The sequence below is a fragment of the Plecotus auritus genome, assembly GCF_963455305.1.
Source record: "Plecotus auritus genome assembly, chromosome: 13".
NCBI classification, from domain to species: domain Eukaryota; kingdom Metazoa; phylum Chordata; class Mammalia; order Chiroptera; family Vespertilionidae; genus Plecotus; species Plecotus auritus.
This window is the reverse complement of record NC_137779.1, coordinates 11,307,751-11,332,059: the sequence shown is the minus strand read 5'-3', so window position 1 is coordinate 11,332,059 and position 24,309 is coordinate 11,307,751. Positions and strand designations below refer to the sequence as shown.

Below are 24,309 nucleotides of genomic sequence, written 5' to 3'. Positions count from 1 at the left end.
TGCCCCAGGGAGCCCCTAAGTCCCTAGGACACAATACTGGGAGCCTTAAAGAGGCTCGAGGGATTCAAAGTGTTCATGATTTTAGTGGTTGCCTAGGCGTGAGAACAGTTACCTCCACGACTGCGAAGCCTTTGATGGGGCGCGCCATGAGCGGCTGGTTGTCCAGGGACGTGACTGTGTACATGGAGCCCATGTCTGACGCTGAGGCTGCCTCTGCGTTGTCCAGCGGCTCCCCCAGGCTGCCCAGGCTGCCCAGGCTGCCGGTGCTGCACAAGGAGATGTCCAGGCTCTCCTGGCTGGACACCACCTGGGGCTCCAACAAGCCAGGAGGGATGGGCAGCTCCAGGCCTGCAGGCAACAGATCCATAGACAGGTCGCTGACTGTCTGCGAGATGCCCTGGGAGCTGCAGATGGAGGCCTGACTGGTGGAGGCAGATGCACTGATGCTCATGGCAGGGGTCAGGCTGCTGGACGTGCTGACTTCCAAGCTGTCTGTGCTGGGGAAGCCGAGGGTCTTCTCTGGCTCGGCTTTCCCATCACTGCCCTCGGCCTTGTCTTTCGTCTTCTTGGGGTCTTCTTCCTGCAGGGGAATGTAGATCTCATCTTTAAAGACCCCGCCATGGGCATTGCAGGCCTTGCGGATGGCACCTCTGACGATGCCCTCGTCCAGGTGGGTAGGGATTCCGGAGATCACCAGCAAGCGGCTGTGGGCAGTTGGGCCTACCAGGGCCTGGCAGGCGTCAGCAATAGCGTCGCTCGTCACGCCCAGCCCCTGTGGGTCCTTCCTGGTGAGGTGCCGGAGAATGATGAGCAAGGTAAGGGCTCTATGGAACCACAGCATGTCCTCGGGCTTGCTGCCCCCGATGCTGAGCAGGGTGGAGTCGGAGTCCACGGAGCGCGACGACTGGCGCTTCCCAGAAGAGGAGGCCTTTTCCCGCTTCATCTTGACTTTCTTCCTCTTGGACAGGAGGCTGGGGCTCTGTGGTGTCTGTCCTGGGGAGGACGAGGAGGAAGAGGACGAGTCACTGAGGTTTGGGGTGGTTGTTGAGGTTACTCCGCTGGCCGTGACACTCATGTTGGTAGGCAGGGTCACTTCGGCCACTGCCAGGCAGCCTTCCATGAGTGCATGAAAATATGTGGAGAACCTGCCCTGGTCGGTGGCCACCGTTGTCCCTGAGCCTCCACAGGAGCTGCCCGAGACCCAGCTCTGGGTCTCCTCGTCGTACAGCTTGTGCAGCTCGGACTGCAGGGCCATCAGCATGGCCAGACAGGGGTTCAGCTGCAGGGCAATGGAGGAGGACAGGCCGGCCGGGTGCTTCCTCTGCTCCAGCGCGTGCACCGTACGCAGCAGCTCTGCCAGGAGATGGAAAACAAGTTCCTTCACGCAGGCCGCCATGTCCGTGGTCCACAGGAAGTTTCCTGAAGCAAATACAAAGCAATAACAGTTACTCATAGAGCACTCACTACGTGCTAGGCTCTGTTTTAAGCACTTCAACGGGTGCAACTCTCACAGAAACCCTGTGAGACAAGTACTTCTATATCCACCCTCCATCCCCATCTCACAGGTGAAGAAACAGAGGCTCAAGAGCTGAGGAACTTGCCCAAGGTCACAGCTACTAACGGGACAGCTGGGCAGGCTGGCTCCAGAGGCTGTGGCCGTAACCCCCTATGGCACATGATTGCATGGAGCTGGCTTCTGTGTGATCACATGCCACAAAAATCATTGTTTTCTTTCTCGTAAGGTTATCAAATCAGTGACAAGTCATTAGAACAATGTTTCCTGAACTGTGGGATGTTTAGTACTGGGGGCGTACAGTCCAATTTCACCACACAGCACAGAAACACACATGAAAAATCATCCCTTATCTAGCTGCTTCCAGTCCTCATTTTGTCAACAAGAAAGCCTTCTTGGAGTTGTCTGTTCTGCACAGAGAGTGGGCCACAGACCAAGAGCCTCCCACAGGGAATGATATTTAGCCAGAATTTCATAACTGTAACCATCTTTTTTTAAAAATTGATTTTAGAAAGAGAGAAACAACTATGTAGCGTTGAGCTGCAGGGCCCAGGGGCTGCCCCCACAGGGCGCATGCCCTCAGTTCACTGAAGTCCTGAGGCCCACTTTCCTCTTTCATTTCTCTGCTTTCATCATCTGCCTGGCCCCGGAAGGCCTCTGAATCTGTAACTTTTTCTTTCTCTCCAACATATTATAAAAAAAATTAAAAAATAGAAAAATCAAGACTTATACAGTGAAAATGTGCATGCCCACCAGAACACTTTGCTGTACTTGCTTTATTACATATCTATCCATCTGTCCCTGTAGAGGTTCATCCATAAACTCATTAGTTCTTGATTATTTCAAAATAAGCTGCAGATATTTTGTTTTATCCCTAAACACTTAAGCAGACATGTTAATTAAAGTTGAATATTTATTCAGAAATTTTTTAGGTAAATTCACATATGGTAAATGCACAACTCTAAAGTTTACCGTTCCATTAGTTTCCCAAAAACGCAACCCCTTTTTAACCTTTTAGGAGTTATGAAGTCATAATGTTTGATTTTGCAACATCACTCAATTCCATGCCGTTAACTTTACAACAGCTTTCACCTCCAAAGTTATAATAATGGCATATATTTGTTTTAAAAAAAATGTTTTTATTGATTTGAGAGAGAGAGGAAGGGAGAGGGATGCAGAGATTAGAAACATCGATGAGACAGAATCATTAACTGGCTGCCTCCTGCACATCCCTCACTGGGGATCGGGCCCACAACCTGGGCATGTGCCCTGATCAGGAATCGAACCAGTGACCTCTTGGTTCATGGGTCGACACTCAACCATTGAGCCACACCGGCAGGGCTATATTTATGTTTTAAAGGAAAGGATGATAAAATTAATCTTTCTTGCATGATTAGTTGCCACCCCTCAAAACAATGGAAATCCCCTGCAGATCACAGATTTGGAAGCCTAGGCCAGTGGTCGGCAAACTCATTAGTCAACAGAGCCAAATATCAACAGGACAACGATTGAAATTTCTTTTGAGAGCCAAATTTTTTAAACTTCAACTTCTTCTAACGCCACTTCTTCAAAATAGATTCGCCCAGGCCATGGTATTTTGTGGAAGAGCCACACTCAAGGGGCCAAAGAGCCGCATGTGGCTCGCGAGCCACAGTTTGCCGACCATGGGCCTAGGCTACCTCTTACACTCTGTTCACTTCAATGGCAGTAACCTGACAGGAGGCTGTCCCTGCTGGGCTACCTATGGTCACTCCCCCACCCATCTGGCAAGCTCCTTCCTCGGGCCAACAGAGCCCCCCACCCGACCCTGAGGGAGAGTGAGCCTCACCCAGCAGCCCCACCACTTGCAGGAGGACGGATGTCGGCACGGTGTCGGGCTCATCTTCCGATTTCCCCTCGCCATCCTCTGACTTCCAGGACAGCAGCTGCTCTGCGAAGGCCATGGCCAGTGGGAATTCCAGGGGCAGGGAATGTAACACCAGCACAGCTCCAGGAGGTGGAGACACTCCTAAAACAAGGGCCCCAGAGACAGCTTGTGATTGGCAGGACCTGATCAAAATAAGCCTCAGAAAAAGGCCTCCCAGGTGTCTGTGGAGAAACAGGGCCAGAAACCTGGCCACTCATCTGCTGAAGGCAGGAGGAGGCAGGGGACATCCTTCCAAGGAGTCCACTTATCTGTGTGACAACAGGACAAATGGCAGCAATGGGAAGAGGGAAGGATAACATTCCCCAGTCAGGAAGATGACCCAGCACGGAAACAGTAAGTCAGGTTTTAAAAGATGCTTCATTGGAATGGTCCCAAGTTGGTACAGAAAGAATCAGCCCTTTGGTAGCTGCAATCCTATAAGAGCATTAAGTTTATAGTAGGTGTAGAGAGAGAGTTACCAGGACCACGGGCTTTGATTCTCTTTTATTATCTTCTGTCATTGCCATGGCCTGGATGGGACCACAGCTGCCTACAGTGAGAGGAAAAGGCTGAGGCCTGATGCCCTCACGTGCGCTGCACCTACCCCCATGCCCACTGTCAGACGTAAGCAGGGAATCGGGTCCTGGCCAAGTCAGAAGACCGTGTTGACGGGCCTGCACTTTGGGGTGAGGTTTACATGGGAAGGTTTACTTGGGCATAATAGGCAAGACAGAGATCTTCTGTGTTTAATTAAAAAGTTGTAATAACAGCTAGTGTAGGCAAAATACTATGAAAAAACAGACTCTCATAAAGAGACTATAAAGTTACTTAGCAATGACCAAATCACTTGAGAAACATCCTTTTATTTCATTCCCTGCAGATGGAATAGCTCCAGGACTGGGGCTGCAGAGAAGCTAAGGTTCATTTTTGGGGACTGAAAGTTCAAAAGTATCTTATAACTGTCTCTAGCAAGCCAGACAGTGTCAGTCTTTTCTTGTCAAACACACCAAGGAAGTGCCAGGAACTCTAAGCCTAGGTTATCCTTGCCTCAGGCACAGTCAGCGGGCTGTGGTACATAATGCACCTGGTCAGCGACAGCTTCAAGATTTACAGAGATGGAGCGCTCCCTGGAAGCTTAACAAAAGATGCCAGGGAGACGAGACCAACCAGGCCTTCCAGCCTGGTCACCGGGCTGTTACCACTTAGATGGGGAACGAGGCTCACGGAGGCCCATGCCCCAGGGAGCCACATTACACCCGAGAGATGCCGCTTTTAATGAGCACTTGATGAAAGGCAGCTGGGATTATTACAGGCCGACACGAGACTGCTCTGTAGGGGTCATTCTAAATCGCAGGCATCCCAGCACTCGCTGAGAAAGGAAAGTGAATCCCCACTTAGTCTGGGCAGCATCTGCCAGGCCTTCCCCAGGCAGGAAAGGGAGCTTTTAATTTCCTGCCTCAACAATGCAGTGCCCCAAGCAGTTCTGTTCTTTACCGAAAAGAAACTGGGACAGAGCAAGGTACAAAACCCTTTCCATGGTCAAAGAGAAGGAAAGCAGGGAAAACTTCCGGCTGTCCTTATTACCGTGCGCTAATGGCACTCACCCAGCTTGATGTGGACCTTGTCTGTGGACAGGATCACGGAAGGGTACTGGTTGGTGGTGGGTGGAGGCGTGAGCCCGGTGTTGGCCGGAGATGCATCCCGTGGGTAACAGACGGCCTCGATGAGGTTCAGCTGCCCATTCCGCTTGACCTTGTGGCCGAGCCCATACACCAGCACACGTGCCCACGGCGCCTTGTACAGAGAGGAGCTGAGGAGGAGGGATGGGAGTGAGGGAGCCAGCAGGTGCTTTGTCATGAAGGAGGAAAGGGAGAACTGGGCACTCGTAAGTCATTCCCACCACATTTCAGAGGTCATTCTTTATAAAGACTAATTTCTAAAACACGCAGGAACTGTAAATTATTTCCAAATATAGTTAAGCAATAAAGAAAATTTTTGAGTTTTTCTTCTGTCAATTTCCCCTGAATCCATTTTATTTCTCTCTCCCCATCACCGTTGGGAGAAAACTTACTCTTTGCGGAATCCAGACTGACTTTCTTTGCAAGATACCACGACAAACGCGGCTCCAGGGAAATTAACATCCATGCTGACTTTGGACTCAGAGATGGGAAATTCTTCGGAGGGGAACTGTTCTGGTGCTGTCTGCAGAGGGACATTTAACAAGGAAAGGCACAAGCTCAGCAGGAGAGCTCTTCATCTTCCCAGCTCCCAGGCAAAGGGCAGGGCCACCCCGCTCGCTGTCTCAGGTTCAGGAGGACAGGAAAGCCCTTCGGAGGAAGGACACTACAGACAGGACAAGGCAGCAAAGTGTGGAAGTGAGGACATCAATGTGGGGTTGGGCGATGGGTGGAGGTGGGTTTGGAGAAGAAAGAGGGTCATTTCTAGGAAATCCACAAGACATCCAATAAAAATTGGGGCCCCGTTCAGGGATCCTAGAGCTTGGACTTTTACCTGCAGGAAAGAGCAGATCTGCTTTGTCAGCTCCAAAAGGCTCTCTTCGCCCTGGTGCAGGGTCCGTGTGATGGCCACGTGGAGCCACTCTCTCACTGTCTGGGAGCTGCCCTGGTAGAAGAGGTCTGTGGCCGAGCAGTTCTGGGAGTGGACGCAGTGCTGCAGAGACTGGGCCAGGAGGATTGAGCTGGAGCTGATGGTGCCATCTGGGGACAGGAAGGAACCACAGTTTGCCAGAACCACAACAGCCAATGGTGGTGAGATTTTAAGTAACTGTGACCAGACTGTCCAGTAGCCGGGCTGAGTTAGCTTGGACAGGATGTCTGGGATAACAGACATAATGATGATCCCGGGCAGGGAGGTGGTGGTGGTGGTCGGGGGGGGGGAGGGGGGGTCCCAGGATCAGTGCTCTTTAAATTTTGTTTTCTTTTAAGCAGCAAAACTATTTCCTCAAATAAAATCTGAAGTGGAGGCCCAAACACAGGTGGAGCAGCTTGGGTTCGGGGCTTCCCAGAGCCTGTCTGACCTGCTGGGCTGCCCTGGCCCACCCCGAGCTACACTGAGGAACTGCTAGGGTGGCTCAGAATGGAGTCTGTAAAGCAAGTGTGAGTTCATCATGGAAAAAAACACTTCCACAAACACTCTGGAGCTTCCCAGGCATGTTTTGAAGCTCTAGGTTACCAGGTGGGGCAGTGGGCCTCAGGCACTAAAGGAGCTGGAAGAGATGCAGCTCAGACTGGCTGGGGCACCACAACCGTGAAATGCCCTCTAGACTTAGAGTGCCACCTGTCCCCTCACCTCTTGCTCTCACACTAGTGGCTCAGAGGTCAAGGGCAGCAGGCAGAAGGCCGAAGTACCCAAGGAAGACTGGACTAAGAGGTTCATCACTTAGCATGTACCAGAGCAGCCAACACACAGCATCAGCTCTCACCCCAAGCGCCCGAGGTCAGCAGACACACACAAGCTGGCCCATTAAAACACAAGCTGCCTGAAGGCACAATGAATCAGTAGGTCTGCTTTGGAGGAGTCTGATCACAGGAACATATTCCTTTCTTCACAAAGCCAGACAGAAAGTCTGTGGCGACATTATAGTGACCAGACTTCATAAACATTATTTAATTGTCCTTGATCCACAATTAGTTTGGGAAGCTCTATGAATGCTTAACAGATCAATGACTAAAGTGAGCGATATACTTACTTCATATTTTTCAAAGAGTGAGAAAGCACTGCCAAGACCATTTGGCTTAGTGCGGTTATCTCTACTAGTCCGAAGGTACTGTGCTCAAATCGCTCCCCCACCATGGACAATGCGTACACACTCTCAGGACTATTCCTCCCCATGCTGACAGCAGCAGTGCCAGCAGCAAAGCCAAGCTTTACCTGGGAGTGGAGGAGCGAGGAGCTGATTGGATAGCAGCTGCAGGTGCTCCAGGGTAATGTCTCGGATGGCAGGGATGTGGAAGAGGCGGGTGAACAAGTGAGGCAGCTTGGGGGCGAAGATATTGAGCAGGGCCATGCGGCAGTACAGCCTGGCCAGCGCAGCCTCACACCGCAGCAGCTCTCTGCAGGGCAAAAGGCAGGGAGATCACTAGGCGCCTCCGCTCCAGCCCCGCGCTGGACTGAGCCACAGGCCTCCCAAGGGAAAAGACCACAACTCAGGTTTCTCTTCTGGCCCACGGTCTGTCCTCCAAGTCAGTCACTCATGTTTAGGCAAAAAAGGTACATTTAGTTATGTTTGCTTTTTCCCAACTCAAAAATCACTGTGGAAAAATAATGAAAACTACCCAGCCGGGTGTAGTTCAGCAGTTGAGTGCTGACCCAGAAACCAAGAGGTCACCGGTTCGATTCCTGGTCAGGGCATATGCCCAGGTTGCGGGCTCGATCCCCAGTGGGCGGTGTGCAGGAGGCAGCCAATCAATGATTCTCATCATTGATGTTTCTATCTCTCTCTCCCTCTCCCTTCCTCTCTGAAATCAATAAAAAAAAATATATTTAAAAAAATAATGAAAACTTAGGTCCACACAAAAACTTACACATATACGTTCACAGCAGTGTTTTGCATAGTAGACAAAGAGTGGATCAACCCAAATGTCCATCAACCGAGTAACGGTAAATCTGTACAATGCAATACTATTCAGCCATAAAAAGGAATGAAGTACTGACGATACATGTCACAACATGGATAAACCCTGAAAACATAATGCTGAGTGACGGAGCCAGACACAAGGGCCGCATATTGCATATCATTTTTACAGATTGGGCAGAATTAAGCAAACCCATGGAAATAGATTGGTGGTTGAGCTAGGGCAGTGGTTGGCAAACTGCGGCTTGCGAGCCACACGCGGCTCTTTGGCCCCTTGAGTGTGGCTCTTCCACAAAATATCACGGCCTGGGCGAGTCTATTTTGAAGAAGTGGTGTTAGAAGAAGTTTAAGTTTAAAAAATTTGGCTCTCAAAAGAAATTTCAATCGTCGTACTGTTGATATTTGGCTCTGTTGACTAATGAGTTTGCTGACCACTGAGCTAGGGTATGGGAGAGTGCAAACTGACTATAATGGGTATAGGGTTTCTTCTTGGGGTGATACAAATGTTCTAGAATTGACTGGTGATGGTTGCAAAGTTTGTGAATATACTAAAAACCATTGACTTGTCTACTTTAAATGAGTGAACTGTATAGTATGTAAATTATATCTCAATAAAGCTATTAAAAATTTCGCTGTGGGAATTTTTAATGTGCTGGATTTATAAATAGGCATGCACCTTAAATAATGGCTCATTAGTAACTAAGTAGGTCCCTTCTCTTGTAAAAAATCTAATCTAGCTAATACCAGCATAGGGAAGACTCACTGCATTTTAGTAGCCAGTCACCATAATGAAACATTCTCCTGGTATCAAGCACTTTAAAAAGGAAAGTTAGAAGCAGCCCTGATGTTTCTATCAAGTTTAGGTTTAAGCCCTAGTTGGTTTGGCTCAGTGGATAGAGCATCGGCCTGTGGACTGAAGGGTCCTGGGTTCGATTCCGGTCAAGGGCATATGCCTGGGTTGTGGGCTTGATCCCCAATAGGGGGCTTGCAGGAGGCAGCCGATCAATGATTCTCTCCCATCATTGATGTTTCTATCTCCCTCTCCCTCTCCTTTCCTCTGAAATCAATAAAAATAAAAAAAATTTTTTTTTAAAAAAGTTTAGGTTTAATACCCACTCGGAGCCACCAGGGGTCATTTGAAATTGTCTAGGACAACCTCTCAACCCCTCCACCTCACAGCAGAGCACCTGTGGCACAGGCCAGGTGATACTACATACCCTTACCTGTCCCCTTACCTCTTGCTCTCAACTTTTCTTCCCAACTCCTGCAACTGTGCTATTATCTTTACTGGTTGCCTTCTCCTAACTCCTTGCTTTGAAGGAAAACCCTTGTTGTCAACGATGAATGGCACATGTGGTAAAACACAGTAAGTGGATTTCTGTGACTAGAAAAGAGGGCTCAATTTTACCTATGAATTTGAAGGTTGGTGTTGTCCAGTGTGACCAGTCCATTGGTGGCAGTCCTTCGGTAGCCTGCTGGGGGCCTTTCCAACATGTCAATAGGATACCAGTATCGAACCAGCACACCTTCACTCCGCAGGTATGTTTCTACCTGCACCAATTCATTTACCTACAATAGTAAAAGGAAATGTCTATTTGTTTTTCTACACTAACTTTACCCCTAGTTTTAAAATACATATAAAACCAAAGTCTTAAAGCAGTAAATGCTAGCTGCATGTCACTGAGTCTAAAAGTTCAAAGACATTTGGTTAGTATTGCATTAACAGTGTGTTTCGTTTTTTATACCAGTTAGCAAATTTTTATTAGTAAAATAAGAGTTTCAATGTAATTATGAGTCAGAAATTTAAAAAGAATAGTGCTATATTTCAGTAACAGTTCAATGCATATTGTTGACAGGTAAATTTTCTGTTCATTGCTTTGATGTCTGATAGCTCTATTTCATTACTAGGAAAATTAAAAGGAAACTCATGTATATGCATTCTGGATTCAAATACCAAGATAATTTTTTTTTGCTTTGGTGTCATTATTAAAACAGGGAATAAAACTGTTTGAGAAACAATAATTATTACTTTAACAAAAATTCTGATTTTTATTTTCATACATTTCCATTGCTGAAAGTATTGTTAGTTCTATGCTTTCTGATAACTGGAGTCAGAAGTTTGTACCCAAAAGCAGTAGGAGATTAATAGTACTACTGCTAGAATTTTCTACTTGAAAGTTCACCTTAGTAAACCACCAACCAGTAAAAAGGAGTTGGTTGAAGATGTGAAACTTTCCATTTCAAATCATTAATGGTACCTAACATTATCTTTCTCTACCTAGACAGATACTAAAGCTTACTTAAGTGGTGACAGATACTTTTTCAGGACTCTTGGGTTTAAACTATACATTATTTCATCGGTTTTTCTTGCATGGGAAACATCTTAAATGCAAGCACGTGCACGCCACCTCAGGATGGCAGAGTCGTGGCTTTCAAATAGGGCCTCATTTTCAAAAGAAAGCTTCAAGTTTGCCTCCCTCACTCTCTTCTGTTCCTTCTCCCCTCCCCAAAATCCGTGCTAAGCCACAGGAGAGGGCCCGTCAAAATGGACAAGAAAACGACAATCTAATTTAATACACTTATTTTATATGCGGGAAATTGAGGCTGAGACAACCAGTGAGACGATGTGATCAAAATCACAAAACTGGTGGTTGTTTTTTTCTCTAGCCCTGAAAGCTGGAGCCTAGCCTCGGATGGCCCAGCCAAGAACTAAGAGCCCAATCCAGTCCCAGCGGGCTCACATACTTGCAAGGAGCCGAGACTAGTCCCTAAGACTCCAACCTTGACCCCAACAGCCAAAGCCAATCTGGAAAGGTGGAGCCTAGCCCGGAAGAGTAAGTTCAGACCCCAACAGCCAAACTCAGTCCTCAAGGGCAGAACCTCACCCCTAAGAGCCCAGCCAAGCCCTGAAGAGCCTCATCTAGTCCCTAAGCAGCACCCCCTCCTCCAGAGGCCCCGGGAGCCAGCCTCAGTGTGTCCCAGTGACTTCCACAGGCACCTCCCCCTGGACAGTCAGCAGCCCTTTAATCTCTGGCTCCCAGGCCAAGTGTGCTCACTTAAGGGTCCGCTCCTCTAAGGCAGTCTTGTGGGGACGGGGCTTCCCCATGGCCGGGTCCATTTGATTTTAACGGACTTAGCCCGGGATGGCCCAGCCAAGGCCTAAGAGCTGGATCTAGTCCCAAAGGGCTGACACTAGTTCCGAAGAGCGGAGACTAGCCCCTAAAACCTCAGCCTAGATCCCAGTAGCCCAAGCCAGTCCCGAAGGGCAGACATCAAACTGTTTCTTTGTTCTGTGTCTGTAACAATCATGACTATGACAGATCAGCCATTCGTCAAGTACAATGGGGGAATTTCTCTTTGAACTTGGGTAGACAGCATGTAGGGACAGTCTGAACATGGCTGACGGAAAATAATGGCAAAGGCAGGTCTGAAGGAGCTGACGTGCTGAGAGGAGAGAGTTTATAAACCCTCCTCCCTAATCTGTGCTCATCTCAGCAAGGTCATCTGATATGACAGCAGTTAGTTTGGTTTCTTCACCCCTAACCTGAAGAGGAATCCATCCCTTTTTAAGGTACATGGAGTCTGAGCATGAAAGTCTCAGTGTCTAGAAAAGGCTGTGTACTCACCGAATCCACATCTAAGACTACTCCATGAAGCCCAAAGGTTTTCAGCATCCCTCGGATGGCAAATTTTGGCAGAGCAGTTCCAACAGCACTGCTGGCTACATTATTGCTGTCCGGAGAGCGGGTTACCACCGTGAGACCTAAGGAGGGCAGAGAGAGAAGTTTTGTTCAGGAGCAAGTATCCTCACCACCTTGGGAGCCTCTCTGTCAGGGTCTAAGATATCTCTACAGCAATGAGCAGGCAGTGCCCTTGGTTTAGTTGTAGCCAAAAAAGGAACACAGCGTGGTCTGGAAGATAATACAACAAAGTGTTGTAAGAATCTCACAATTCAACAAGACAAAGAAGCCAATTAAAAATGGGCAAAGGTTTTGAATAAAAATTTCTCCAAAGAGAAATGAAAAGGTATTCAACATCATTAGTCATTAGGGAAATGCAAGTCAAAGCCACTTCACACCCACTGGGGTGGCTATAATAAAAAATCCAGACAATAGTAAGTGTTGGCAAGGATGTGGCGAAATTAGAACCTTCATACATTGTTGGTGGAAATGTAAAATGGTGCAATCATTTTGGAAAATAATCTGGCATTTCCTCAAAAAGTTAAAAATAGCCCTGGCTGGTTTTGCTCAGTGGATAGAGCGTTGGCCTATGGACTGAAGGGTCCCAGGTTCAATTCCAGCCAAGGGCACATGCCTGGGTTGCGGGCTCGTCCCTAGTAGGGGGCATGCAGGAAGCAGCCAATCAGTGATTCTCTCTCATCATTGATGTTTCTATCTCTCTCTCTCCCCTTTCCTCTCTGAAATCAATAAAGAAATATATATATACTTCTTAAAAAAGTTAAACATAAAGCTACCATATGACCCAGCAATTCCACTCCTATATATAGAAATAAAAATACATATTCACATACAAATTTGTATACAAATGTTCATAGCCAAAAGGTAGAAACAACCCAAATGCCCATCATCTGATGAATAAACAAAATAAGGTATTATCCATACAATGAAATATTATTTTGTCATAAAAAGGAATGAAGTACCAACATGTGCTACAACATGGATGAAACTTGAAACATTATGTTGTATGAGAGGCCAGACTCAAAAGATCACATGTTGTATGATTCCATTTACAGTATATGAACTTTCCAGAACAGGCAAATCTACAGAGACAGAAAGTAGATTAATAGTTGCCAGAGGCTAAGGGAGAGAGGAATGGGGAGGAGTAAGAGTACAGAATTCCTTTTTGGGAGATGAAGATGTTCTTGAATTAGAGGTAATGGTTTGATGATTGTTCAACTTTGTGAATACACTAAGAACTGCTAGATTGTATGCTTTAAAAAGGTAAACTTTATGGTATATGAATTAGGTCTCAAATCAGAAGAAAAAGAAAAATAAATATATATTCCTGCCCCTGCCCATGATGTTCAAATAGTTTTGTGAAGGTCTAATGAGTGGTTTTAAATTCTCTTTTTTGTGCTTTTTCATATTTTCATTTCCTCAAAATGTGTCATAGATTTTGAATCAAAAGTTTAAACTCATTCTATGAAAATTCTAAAAAGCACAATACAACCACATATTCCTGGTTTATTAGCTCAGTTGCCAGGACTAAGCCTGAGAACCCGCTACCCCCCACCCCCCAACTCCTCTCTCTGTACCACTGCCCTGTCTCACCCTGCTCATGTTAGTGAGCCCTGAGCATGTGCGAGAGGCCACCAGAGGCCAGACAGGTGTCTACTTGTGCCCCACCAGGAACTTTAGGGCCTTACATGGGAGAGCCAGGAAGAGGTCATGTCACTCAGAGTAAGGAGAATCACCCTAGGAGAGCCAGCAGCTGCTTGGCTCACACTCATGCTTGGAAAACTCAACTTCTCATTTCATAGGATGTTTCATAGGTGAAGTAAGGGAGAAAGCAAAACCTTTTCGAACTTTATCAATTGTGAATTTGTTCGCTTCATCTTTAATGTCTTCAATGGTAGGAAGGTAAAGGTCTCTTGGGATGCCACCATTCTCCTCGTAGAGGAATTCAACCGTCTGTCGGGCAATGTCCACCATGCCTAAAAAATAGAACAGCACTGATAACTCCCCAAAGAGCACATGATCTTCAGGCCAACCATGACACTGACTTATTTCTAGAATGAAACAATAAGAGAATCTTTCAACACTATTGGTGGTGCCCTAGCTGGTTTGGCTCAGTGGATAGAGCAAGGGCCTACAGATTTGATTCCGGTCAAGGGCAAATGCCGGGGTTGCAGCTTGATCCCAGTGGGGGGCATGCAGGAGGCAGCTGATCAATGATTCTCTCGTCATTGATGTTTCTATCTCTCTCTCCCTTCCTCTCTGAAATCAATAAAAATATATTAAAACAGTCCTAGGCAGTTTGGCTCAGTGGATAGAGCGTCAGCCTGCGGACTGAAGGGTCCCAGTTTCGACTCCGGTCAAGGGCACCTGCCTGGGCTGCAGGCTCGATCCCAAGTAGGGGGTGTGCAAGAGGTAGCCGATCAATGATTCTCTCTCATCATTGATGTTTCTATCTCCCTCTCCCTTCCTCTCTGAAAGCAATAAGAAATATATTAAATATATATATATATTAAAACAAAAACAAAACAAAACCACTGTTGGTGGGAATATGCTGCCTTTTGGGGAAGGTAATTATGAAGAGTCTACCAAATTGAAAGTACTTAATGCCTTTCTTCCAGGAATCTCTCTAATATTAAACTCCCCAGAAACACACACACTAGTGTGCAAAGAACACTCTGTGCAGCATTGCTTATAAAGAAACAATGGAAATAACAAAAATAGTCATGAACACAGCACGATTAAAAATGATAGGTCATTATGCAGTCATTTCACTTTAGTTAAGTCAAAAGAACAAACTAGGATAAATGGAGAGTAAGAAGAAAGTAAGGGTAACGTTTTCCCCCCTCATTTTTGTATGAATTTGATTTTTTTTAAAAAATACATTTTTATTAATTTAAGAGAGGAAGGGAGAGGGAGAAAGAGATACATCAATGATGAGACAGAATCACTGACGGGCTGCCTCCTGCACACCCCACACCGAGGATTGAGCCTGCAACCCAGGTATGTGCTCTGACTGGGAATCAAACAATGACCTCCTGGTTCATAGGTCAATGCTCAACCACTGAACCATGCCAGTTGGGCGTGAGTTTGATTTTTACTACAATAAACACATGTTGCTTAGTGAAGAGAGACAGAGAGCTACATAACTTCTATCCAGTACTGGAATCTGCTCTGTCTTCCTTCCCTGGGGAGAACATATCATTATGTTCAATAGCACAGCCACTATCCTATATAATAAAAGCCTAATATGCTAAGTGTCCAGTCATCTGGTTGGCTGTTCAAACAATCAAAGTGTAATATGCTAATGATATGCTACGGCCACTCAACTGCTTGCTATGACGTGCACTGACCACCAGGGGGCAGACAGTTGACCGGTTGACCAGTCGCTATGATGTGCACTGACCACCAGGGGGCAGATGCTCCAACTGGTAGGTTAGCTTGCTGCTGGGGTCTGGCCAATCGGGACTGAGTGAGACAGGCCGGACATGCCCTGGAGCCCTTCCATGGTCCCTCCCTAGCTGGCCAACCTCCCACATCCCTCTCCAGCCCCGATCGTACACCAGTGGGGTCCCTCAGCCTGGCTTGCACCCTCTAGCAATCCGGGACCCCTCAGGGGATGCCGGAGAGCCAGTTTTGGCCGATCCCACAGGCCAGGCCAAGGGACCCCACTGGTGCATGGATTGGTACACTGGGCCTCTAGTTAAATAATAAACCAAATAAATAAATGACCAGAGCCCTGAAGACAATCACACTGTAGGGAGGACAGGGGTGGGGACAAGGGTATCCCTTTGCTGTAGCCGCCTTAGCTCCCATACTGCTCAAGAAGTTGTGGGTGAAAGAGTGGGTGCCGACAGCATCTGCTTTTAAATAAGCCTTATTGCCATCACATGTATCTACCATTCCTTTACTTATTGGCCTTGCTGTAATGAAAAGGAGCAGCATTTTCTGAGCACACTTTAGAAGGGGGCTGAAATTAGAGAAGGATGCTCAGAGAACGATGTATCAGACAGAATAAACAAGGAATGGGCCTGATATTAGAAAATTATGGAAAAATAACTTTTGTCACATTTTACAAAGGAATAGAAGGTAGGCGGAAAAGACTCTGCTATCTACTACACAGGAATCCGGGGACTGGGGAGAAGGCCAAATGAAACTAGAACAATAAAGAGATGATTTCATTAACCTCCCATGGGTTCACCCTCTCAGGGGTGGTCTTTTGGGCACCATGAGCCATCTCCCTATCCTTCCCATCCTCCTTCGGCTTTTTGCCACTGCTATATTGAATGCTGTTGTATTTGGCAGGTAAATGTTTTAAGTTTAAATTAATATAGTTCAGCTGTTGGCCATGGTTATACAGATGAATCCCAAGAGAATGCTTGAGCAAGATGTGTAAGGGCCCAGAGGCACTCCGGGTGAGTCACAGGCCGGAGTCACTGGTCTGGCTCTGGTCCAGCAGCTGCCCGTGGATAATCACACTTTCTGCTGTGCTGCCTATACTTTCCCTCCTCTGAACTGGGAGCAGAGGAGGAGAAGGCACACTTGGCTACTGCCATTCAGGATGGTCCAGGAACAAATGGTAAAAATAAAATAAAAAAGATCCTATACGTACTGTAAAGTCTCTCTCCCCACTTCCCCTCTCCCCAAACATTAAGAGGCACCAGGCTTCGTGAACAAATAGTGCTTCATTTTTCTAAACTTAACCCTGCGGTTGTCAAATTAGCTCCAGGTCTCAGCTTAAATCCCATGTTGGCAGAGGAGCCATGCTGGACTGGGCTGCCCATGGCACCTATGCTGTGGCTTCCTGGTCTGTCCTTATGACAATGCAGTTTGTTGTTTCATTACTTGTTTCTACAAGGATGTAAGCTCTGAGAGAAGGGACCATCTCGATCTTGTTCACAGAGGATTCTTTATTCCCTAGCACAGGGTCCAGCACTGGGAGGCACATGCATGCATGGACAGATATGTGAATGAATCAATGACAATAAAAATGCAACTTAAACAGCCCTAACCGGTTTGGCTCAGTGGATAGAGCGTCAGCCTGCAGACTGAAGGGTCCCAGGTTTGATTCTGGTCAAGGGCATGTACCTGGGTTGCGGGCACATCCCCAGTAGGGGGCGTGCAGGAGGCAGCTGATGGATGTCTCTCTCTCATTGATGTTTCTAACTTTCTATCCCTCTCTCTTCCTCTCTGTAAAAAATCAATAAAATATATTTTTAAAAAAATGCAACTTAAACAAAGCCCTCCTCACTGGGAAAACCGATGACCAGTGCTGCTGCTTCAAGGCTGCCAGGCGGGAACTTGGCATTACCTTTATTAAGTGAAAGTCCTCTGAAAGCAAGGTAAGAGCTGTTCTGTGGTTGATATAACACAGATACGGTGTTTCGTTCAGATGTTGAGAATGAACGAGGAATAATAAATTATCTTTTTATCTGTAGGACCTACTATATCAGATTATGTTGCTCCTTTGCTTACCACCCTCAATGGCTTCCCATTTGACACAGAATAAAATCCGCAGTCCTTGCCAAGGCTGACACTGCTCCCTGCTCCCGCTCGTTCATTTCTTGCTGCTCCTCCCTCACCTTGTCCGCTTTGGCTCGCTGGGCTCGGCCTTATTGCTGTCCCCTCCCATGCTCACTCCCACCCGAGGATCTTTCTAATGGTGCTCTCTCTGCCCAAAACTCTTAACACAGAAGAAAAGAGAAGACTATAACGAATCTGTCCTGGAATTTAGGTCAGCAGCTGACGTAGGGCTCTCATAAGAGCAGGAAGCTTTCACACTATGTCACAAGATGCGTGAATATTCTCACAGGTTACGTCTAAACAAGATCATTCCACTGTCATGGTCTAAACTTTGGGGTGGAAACATGGAGAAACACACACACACTCTTTCTCTCTGATAAGTCCTGGCACCAAGGAGAAAAAGGAATTGCTCATCTATCACTGGAAATCAGGGACTCACCATAGAAGTTCCTAAGAAAAATAAAGGTCTTCTGGTGGCTTTTCTTTTTATTTGGTCCTAATCTCAGGACAAAAGAGGAGAAAGGTTGCTAACACGGGGACAATAACTAACTTTTTATACCATCTCTGCTGCAATGACGACAGAAAACCAAACCAATGTTCCACAGGAGGACCGTGATGCCTAATGGGAAAAGGCATTTCTGCATCTCAAAAAGCATGTTTCACAAAATGAGGAAAAGCACTTAAGATTCAGGAATGATCCACCGTCTGGGGCCACACCCTGTACCATTCTTTGCTGGAGAAGTCGTAGCCAGGGGAGAAAAAAAATCTTACCTTCGTGAATCACTGTGACATTTAGAACTATATTAACGGAATACTTACTATGTGCTAGGCACTGTTTTTAGAAACTTTATCTGTACTCACTCACTTCTTTCTCATATACATGTGAGGCGGTTATCATTACTGACTCCATTTTAAAGGTAAAGAAAGTTTGCCCGGACTGGTTTGGCTCAGTGAATAGAGCGTCGGCCTGCGGACTGAGGGGTCCCAGATTCGATTCCGGTCAAGGGCATGTACCTTGGTTGCAGGCACATCCCCAGTGGGGAGTGTGCAGGAGGCAGCTGATCGATGTTTCTCTCTCATCGATGTTTCTGGCTCTCTATCCCTCTCCCTTCCTCTCTGTAAAAAATCAATAAAATATATTAAAAAAAAAAAAAAAAAGGTAAGGAAAGTTCAAAAAGGTTAAGTAACCTTCCCAAGGTCACACATCTGGTAAATAGCACAGCTGTGACTTCAGAGCCCACGCTACTACCCACGCAGCTTCCTGGTATAACCAGGCCACTTCACTTCAGTAGTCCATCAACTGAAAAACACTGAGTGAAAATGACAAGGAGAGAAGAGCCTGGCCATGAAAGCCAGGGCTGCAGAGCTCAGTAAAGGTACAGTGAAGACACTGTGCGGTCCGGCCCACATCTAGATGAACCCTCTTTCCTGATTTACACTCTGAGTGTCACCTAAACACATCTCTTCTAATCAAGAAGTGACCTCCATAGGAGAACGTAAAGCACTGACCTAGCTGTAGAGCACCCTTGATCTGGTCCAGGCCCGACTTCCGCTCTGCTTCATTGCGGAAGCGTCTTCGAATAGTAGGGAACACCTTGGTCTCCCACGCTTTCACCAGCAGGGCATAGTGGTCCTCCTGGAGGAAGGCAAACTCATGATCAGAGAGAATGCTTCATGCAGTCATCAGTCCTGCTCTAACGTACAACTCTCACCCCTCACAGGCCAGTAATGGAAACACACTGTGTGGACCACAACTCACTATACCTCGGATGCCAGGGGAGGCAACAGCTAGACTTCCTTCTCTCTAAAGCCAACTTTCCTGCTGGATTACTATCAAAAACTTCATTTCTCTAACACCTCTAGATCAGTATTGGGCAAAAGAGCCCAACAGGCATTGCTATTGTGTAGTTTAGAAAAACAAACACTGCAAAGACACTGTTGAAACCCAATGACGTCATTCAAAGTGTAGCAATTCCAGTCTTGTACGCTCAGATCAAAATCATTCCTCGTGGCCTGTCCTGGGCACCAGCCAGCTAAGTGGATGCTGCAGGTCTCTTACCTGTGGGATGTCGTCATCGTCATCATCATCACTTTCATCATCTGCAATGGGAGGTGGGTGGGGGTCTGGGCCAGAGGTGATGAAATTCTCATAGCTGAGCTCTACTTTGTAATGACAGGATGTGTCACTGTCATATTCTGTAACAAAGCACAATGGCAGTGAGTTCCAGGCAAGAGCAGGCTGGAGAAATCATGCACTTCTCACCATGAACAATTTGGATTCTCTTAATGTATGTGATAGAAAGGCTCCTAGTATTTGTAGGGATTTTAAGTGCAGAGCCAAGAAATAACTAATTATTTATAATTACCCTGAGTCCTGCTATAGGTTTTTTTTTTTTTTAAATGTATTTTATTGATATTTTTACAGAGAGGAAGGGAGAGGGACAGAAAATTAGAAACATCGATGAGAGAGAAACATCGATCAGCTGCCTCCTGCACCCCCCCCCCACTGGGGATGTGCCCGCAACCAAGGTACATGCCCTTGACCGGAATCGAACCCGGGACCCTTCAGTCCGCAGGCCGACGCTCTATCCACTGAGCCAAACCGGTTTCGGCATCCTGCTATAGGTTTAATGGGTATGATTCAACTCAGGGAAGAATCTGAAAAGTTGTTCACTATAAAAATTAAAAAGATACTTAAGACAGTTTGCAAACCAGTATCCTAACGGCCTAATATGACTTGCAGACATCTTTAGTTCAGAAAGCTCAGTTTTATTCAATTTGATTATGAAAATTTTCAAATAATAGAAAGCTTCCACAATCAGCTTTTTATTCTTTGATGACCTCAGTTTTAAAACAATTCGAAGAAATGATTAACATTTTTAAATGAGATTTCATAAAAAATTCTGGGGTTTCTCTCATAAAAAATGGACAACTTTGCAGGCTTGCACTTTCACGTGGCCACATTCCACGTGGCACTGAGTGGTAGCAAGTTTCCTATATTGGGGGGGTTCACTTTCAAGTCTGCCTTGCTTCCTCCTTATCCCCATTTCCTTTCATTGGGCCAGTTACCCCATTCCCACGGGTACCAGAACAAGCCCAAGTTAAACTGACTAACAGGATTTGCATTCCCAGAATGCAGTGGGGCCCTGAGAGGAGGTGGCTTACGCTGCTGAGGGGTGGCCACAGCGGCAATCCTGCACGGTGGCCCATGAGTGCCTGGGTCTGATGCAACACTGGTGCCAGCATCGTTGTCACTGTCAGATGCCATGGCAAAGGGCAGGGCCTCGAAGTTAGCACTGATCTCCTCTGCTAGGTCAGTGCACAGGTCAGCAGCGTTGCGGTGGGCCTGCCCTTCGGCATAGGCGAATGGGCGGGAGCCAAAGTTAGCTCGAGTCTTGGTGTTCTGGAAAGGACAGCAAATAAAGGATTTGAAAGGACTTAGGCTTATTTATTTATTTTTAATTTATTTAACCCTCACTAAATGTCAAACCATAAAAATGGCCCCAGCTTTGGGACAGCAAGTGAAACTAGGCCAAGGGGCTGGTATAACTGTGTACCTGGCACTAGAGCTCTGTAGAAGCCAGCCCTGCCTACCCTCACCTTGCACTCTCATGCTCTTTGCTACACACGGTGACCTTTCCTTTTCTTTTTTAAAAATATATTTTATTGATTTTTTACAGAGAGGAAGGGAGAAGGATAGAGAGTTAGAAACATCGATGAGAGAGAAACATCAATCAGCTGCCTCTTGTACACCTCCTACTGGGGATGTGCCCGCAACCAACGTACGTGCCTTTGACCGGAATCGAACCTGGGACCCTTCAGTCCGCAGGCCGACGCTCTATCCACTGAGCCAAACCCGTCAGGGCCACAGTGACCTTTCTTGTTTCTAATATGCTCCCTTCTACTTGATGTTACTGCATATGCTGTTCCCTTCACCTGGAACATACTTTCTTCCAATTTTGCCCAGTAAGGCATTTGCGGAATATATATACTTCCTCAGGGTAATGGAGACACGATCAGGTTTGCTTGGCACTGCTTTCATCAAGTCTACAATGTGCACGTGCACTGTGAGGATCAGTCTATGTGGCAGCTTGCCTGGTGGCCATGGGTGCCCAGATTAGACATTCTTTCTGGACGTGTCTGTGAGGGAGCTTCCAGGTGAGATTACCATTTGAACCTGTGGACTCGGTAAAGTAGACTTCCCCCTCCAATGTGGTTGAGCATCATCCAAATTACTAGCAGAATTTGTTTTCCATCCCAACAAGATAACCTACCTTTTTCTGAATGTGAACCACAGGCCACATGCCACCAGAGACGTCCTCGAGATAAGGCGAGAGGCGCTGCCCACAGTACGTGAAGTACACCCGGCCCTTGGCTGGCTGCCCCGGAGGAGGTGGAGTCCCCTCTGTTCTCTCCCAGCCAATTCCTGCCACATCGCCTGTGGCAGAGAACAGGAAGGAAACAACATGTTTTCCCCTCTTACTATTAAATAAACTTCCGAATTGCAACCAGTGTGACAAGGCCACATATCACTGACTATCTTTGTTTTATTTATTTATGCATTGGTTACATGTGAAAAATACATGAAGTAACCGATTGTATTTAAAGAAACATAAAGTTACTGTAGAAATAAACAATTTTAAAAAGAAAATGTTTAGGAGAAGCAAAACGCCTAGTGTCTGAGTTAGGTTAGCTACCACAATTATACATTAAATTTAGCCTTTTCCTGGCAGCCAAGACAAAAATGGAAAACAGTGGGTATGATTTTTAAATGGAGGAATGTAAGTTTTTTTCTTTTTATATGTGGAAGATTACTTATGGCATAAAGGTAAAAAGGTAATTTCTTAATAAAGTTGTAGAAGACTTAAGAGATGATCTTAAAATAATTGAAAACTCAACCCACAATGTAACCTAAAGGTACTCCATTAAAGCGCCCCTTACTTATATGTATTTAAGGCATTTTTGCAGGATGCTAAGATAATAGAAGCCCTGTTGTTTTCTCATGAGGTTCCTGGATACTGGGATAGAACTTAGAGACCCAAGAAGAGCGTGTCCACTACATCCGCACTCCCACTTCCAGAGAAACTGCTAGCACAGGAGCGTTCTAACTAACCTATTGTTGCAAACTCTCCAATAAGTGCTTGAAGTTCTGTGATTCTATTTTTCATCACAGGGCCTCATATGTTTTAGATACACTAGGACTAGCTTCCCAGTAGTCAGGGAATAGTCAGATTAATCAGAGATGATGCTAAGATGTCCTGTCTGAAAATACATAGCCAACATGTTTGGCTGCTTCTAATGTGAGAAGAATGCCTATATTTTGCTACTGCTGGAGCAGGTAGGACTGATCCCAATTCATTACTACACAGATTATTACTTACATGGAGGCCAAAAAAAGGAGGGGGGAAAAGATTGGTTTTTAATTGAATTGACTATCTATGTGACTGAAACATCTGGGCAGAATATTTGTTAAAACTGGACCAGATGTTCAGGCTACCAAGAGCAAAGTCTACATTTACTGTATAATATATTTCACAAATGCCTCATGGCTAGTAGTGGAGTTCTCCTTTAAAAACAACAACAAAAAAACCTATCTAATAAAAGAGTAATATGCAAATTGAACATCACTCCAACACACAAGATGGCCACCCCCATGTGGTCAAAGATGGCTGCCCCCATGTGGACACAAGATGGCCACCACAAGATGGCCAGCAGGGGAGGGCAGTTGGGAGGGTTCAGGCCAGCAGGGGAGGGCAGTTGTGGGCGATCAGGCCAGCAGGGGAGGGCAGTTGGGAGGGATCAGGCCTCCAAGGGAGGGCAGTTGGGGGCAATCAAGCCTGTAGGGGAGGGTAGTTAGGGGTGACCAGGCCGGCAGAGGAGGGAAGTTGGGGGCAACTGGGCCTGCAGGGAAGGGCAGTTGGAGGGGGACCCAGGCCTGCAGGGGAGATGAGTTGGGGGGGAGCAGGCCTGCAGGGGAGGGTAGTTAGGGGTGACCAGGCCTGCAGGGGAGGGCAGTTAGGGGCAATCAGGCTGGCAAGGGAGTGGTTAGGGGGTGATCAGGCTGTCAGGCAGAAGCAGTTAGGGGCAATCAGGAAGGCAGGCAGGCAAGCAGTTGGGAGCCAGCAGTTCTGGATTGTGAGAGGAATGTCTGACTGCCCGCTTAGGCCCGATCCCAGTAGGATTGGGCCTAAGCGGGCAGTCGGACATCCCTTGACGGGTCCCAGATTGGAGAGGGTGCATGCTGGGCTGAGGGACGACCCCCCCCCCATGCACGAATTTCGTGTACTGGGCCTCTAGTATATAATAAAAGCCTAAGAAACCATTACAGCAGAATGACCAGAAAGACTGGTTGCTATGATGCACGCTGACCACCAGGGGGCAGAGGCTCAATGCAGGAGCTGCCCCTGGTGGTCAGTGTGCTCCCCCAGCCAACCTCCCACAGCTGACCAACCTCCTGCTGCCCCGCCCCCTGCCAGGTGGCCAATCTCCTGCAGCCCCTCACCCCACATCCGGCCAACCTCCCGAGCCCATCCCCCAGGCCGGCCAGCCCCGATTGGCCCCGATCGGGACTGGGTGAGACTCCCCAATCAGCCCCAATTGCCAGCCAGGCTGAGGGACCCCACCCATGCACGAATTTGTGCACCAGGCCTCTAATCCTATCTAATAAAGAGGGAATATGCTAATTGACCCTCATGCCATCGAAAAGATGGAGGCGCCCACAGTTAATAAGGAGGGAATATGCTAATTGACTGCCCCGCTCCCAAAGATGGCGGCGCCCACAGCCAATAAAGAGGGAATATGCTAATTGGCTGCCACGCCCTGAAAGATGGTGGCACCCACAGACATAAGATGGCAGTGCCCAGGCCCCTCAACCCCCCAGCCCAGCCTGCCCCCTCTCACAGTCCAGGAGCCCTCAGGAGCGGGAGGTGACCCGACGATCAGGGGAAGGTGACGCTCCATCATACCTCTGCTGTTGCCACTGCCAGGAGCGCAAGCCTTGGCTGGCCCTGGTTATCTGAGCCTCGGGCAGGCCTGGGTGGCTGGGCAGCTGCCATCCGAGGCTTGCCTGTGCCTCAGG

General features: G+C 47.1%; 1 protein-coding gene across 5 annotated transcripts in view; it reads right to left on the bottom strand.

Moving 5' to 3' along the window:
* HECTD4 (HECT domain E3 ubiquitin protein ligase 4) overlaps positions 1 to 24,309 on the bottom strand; it is a 166,922-nt gene that overhangs the window by 18,195 nt on the left and 124,418 nt on the right. For all 5 annotated transcript variants that reach the window (XM_080650565.1, XM_080650566.1, XM_080650568.1 and 2 more), the window contains exons 49-61: positions 21,506 to 21,669; positions 20,397 to 20,634; positions 19,291 to 19,427; positions 18,741 to 18,867; positions 13,550 to 13,687; positions 11,640 to 11,776; positions 9,422 to 9,582; positions 7,311 to 7,492; positions 5,931 to 6,136; positions 5,491 to 5,621; positions 5,024 to 5,229; positions 3,342 to 3,521; positions 113 to 1,419 (exon numbers count right to left, since the gene is read on the bottom strand). In XM_080650565.1, coding sequence (XP_080506691.1) covers positions 113 to 1,419; positions 3,342 to 3,521; positions 5,024 to 5,229; positions 5,491 to 5,621; positions 5,931 to 6,136; positions 7,311 to 7,492; positions 9,422 to 9,582; positions 11,640 to 11,776; positions 13,550 to 13,687; positions 18,741 to 18,867; positions 19,291 to 19,427; positions 20,397 to 20,634; positions 21,506 to 21,669 — 3,314 coding nt within the window. The remainder of the gene's footprint in view (positions 1 to 112; positions 1,420 to 3,341; positions 3,522 to 5,023; positions 5,230 to 5,490; positions 5,622 to 5,930; positions 6,137 to 7,310; positions 7,493 to 9,421; positions 9,583 to 11,639; positions 11,777 to 13,549; positions 13,688 to 18,740; positions 18,868 to 19,290; positions 19,428 to 20,396; positions 20,635 to 21,505; positions 21,670 to 24,309) is intronic.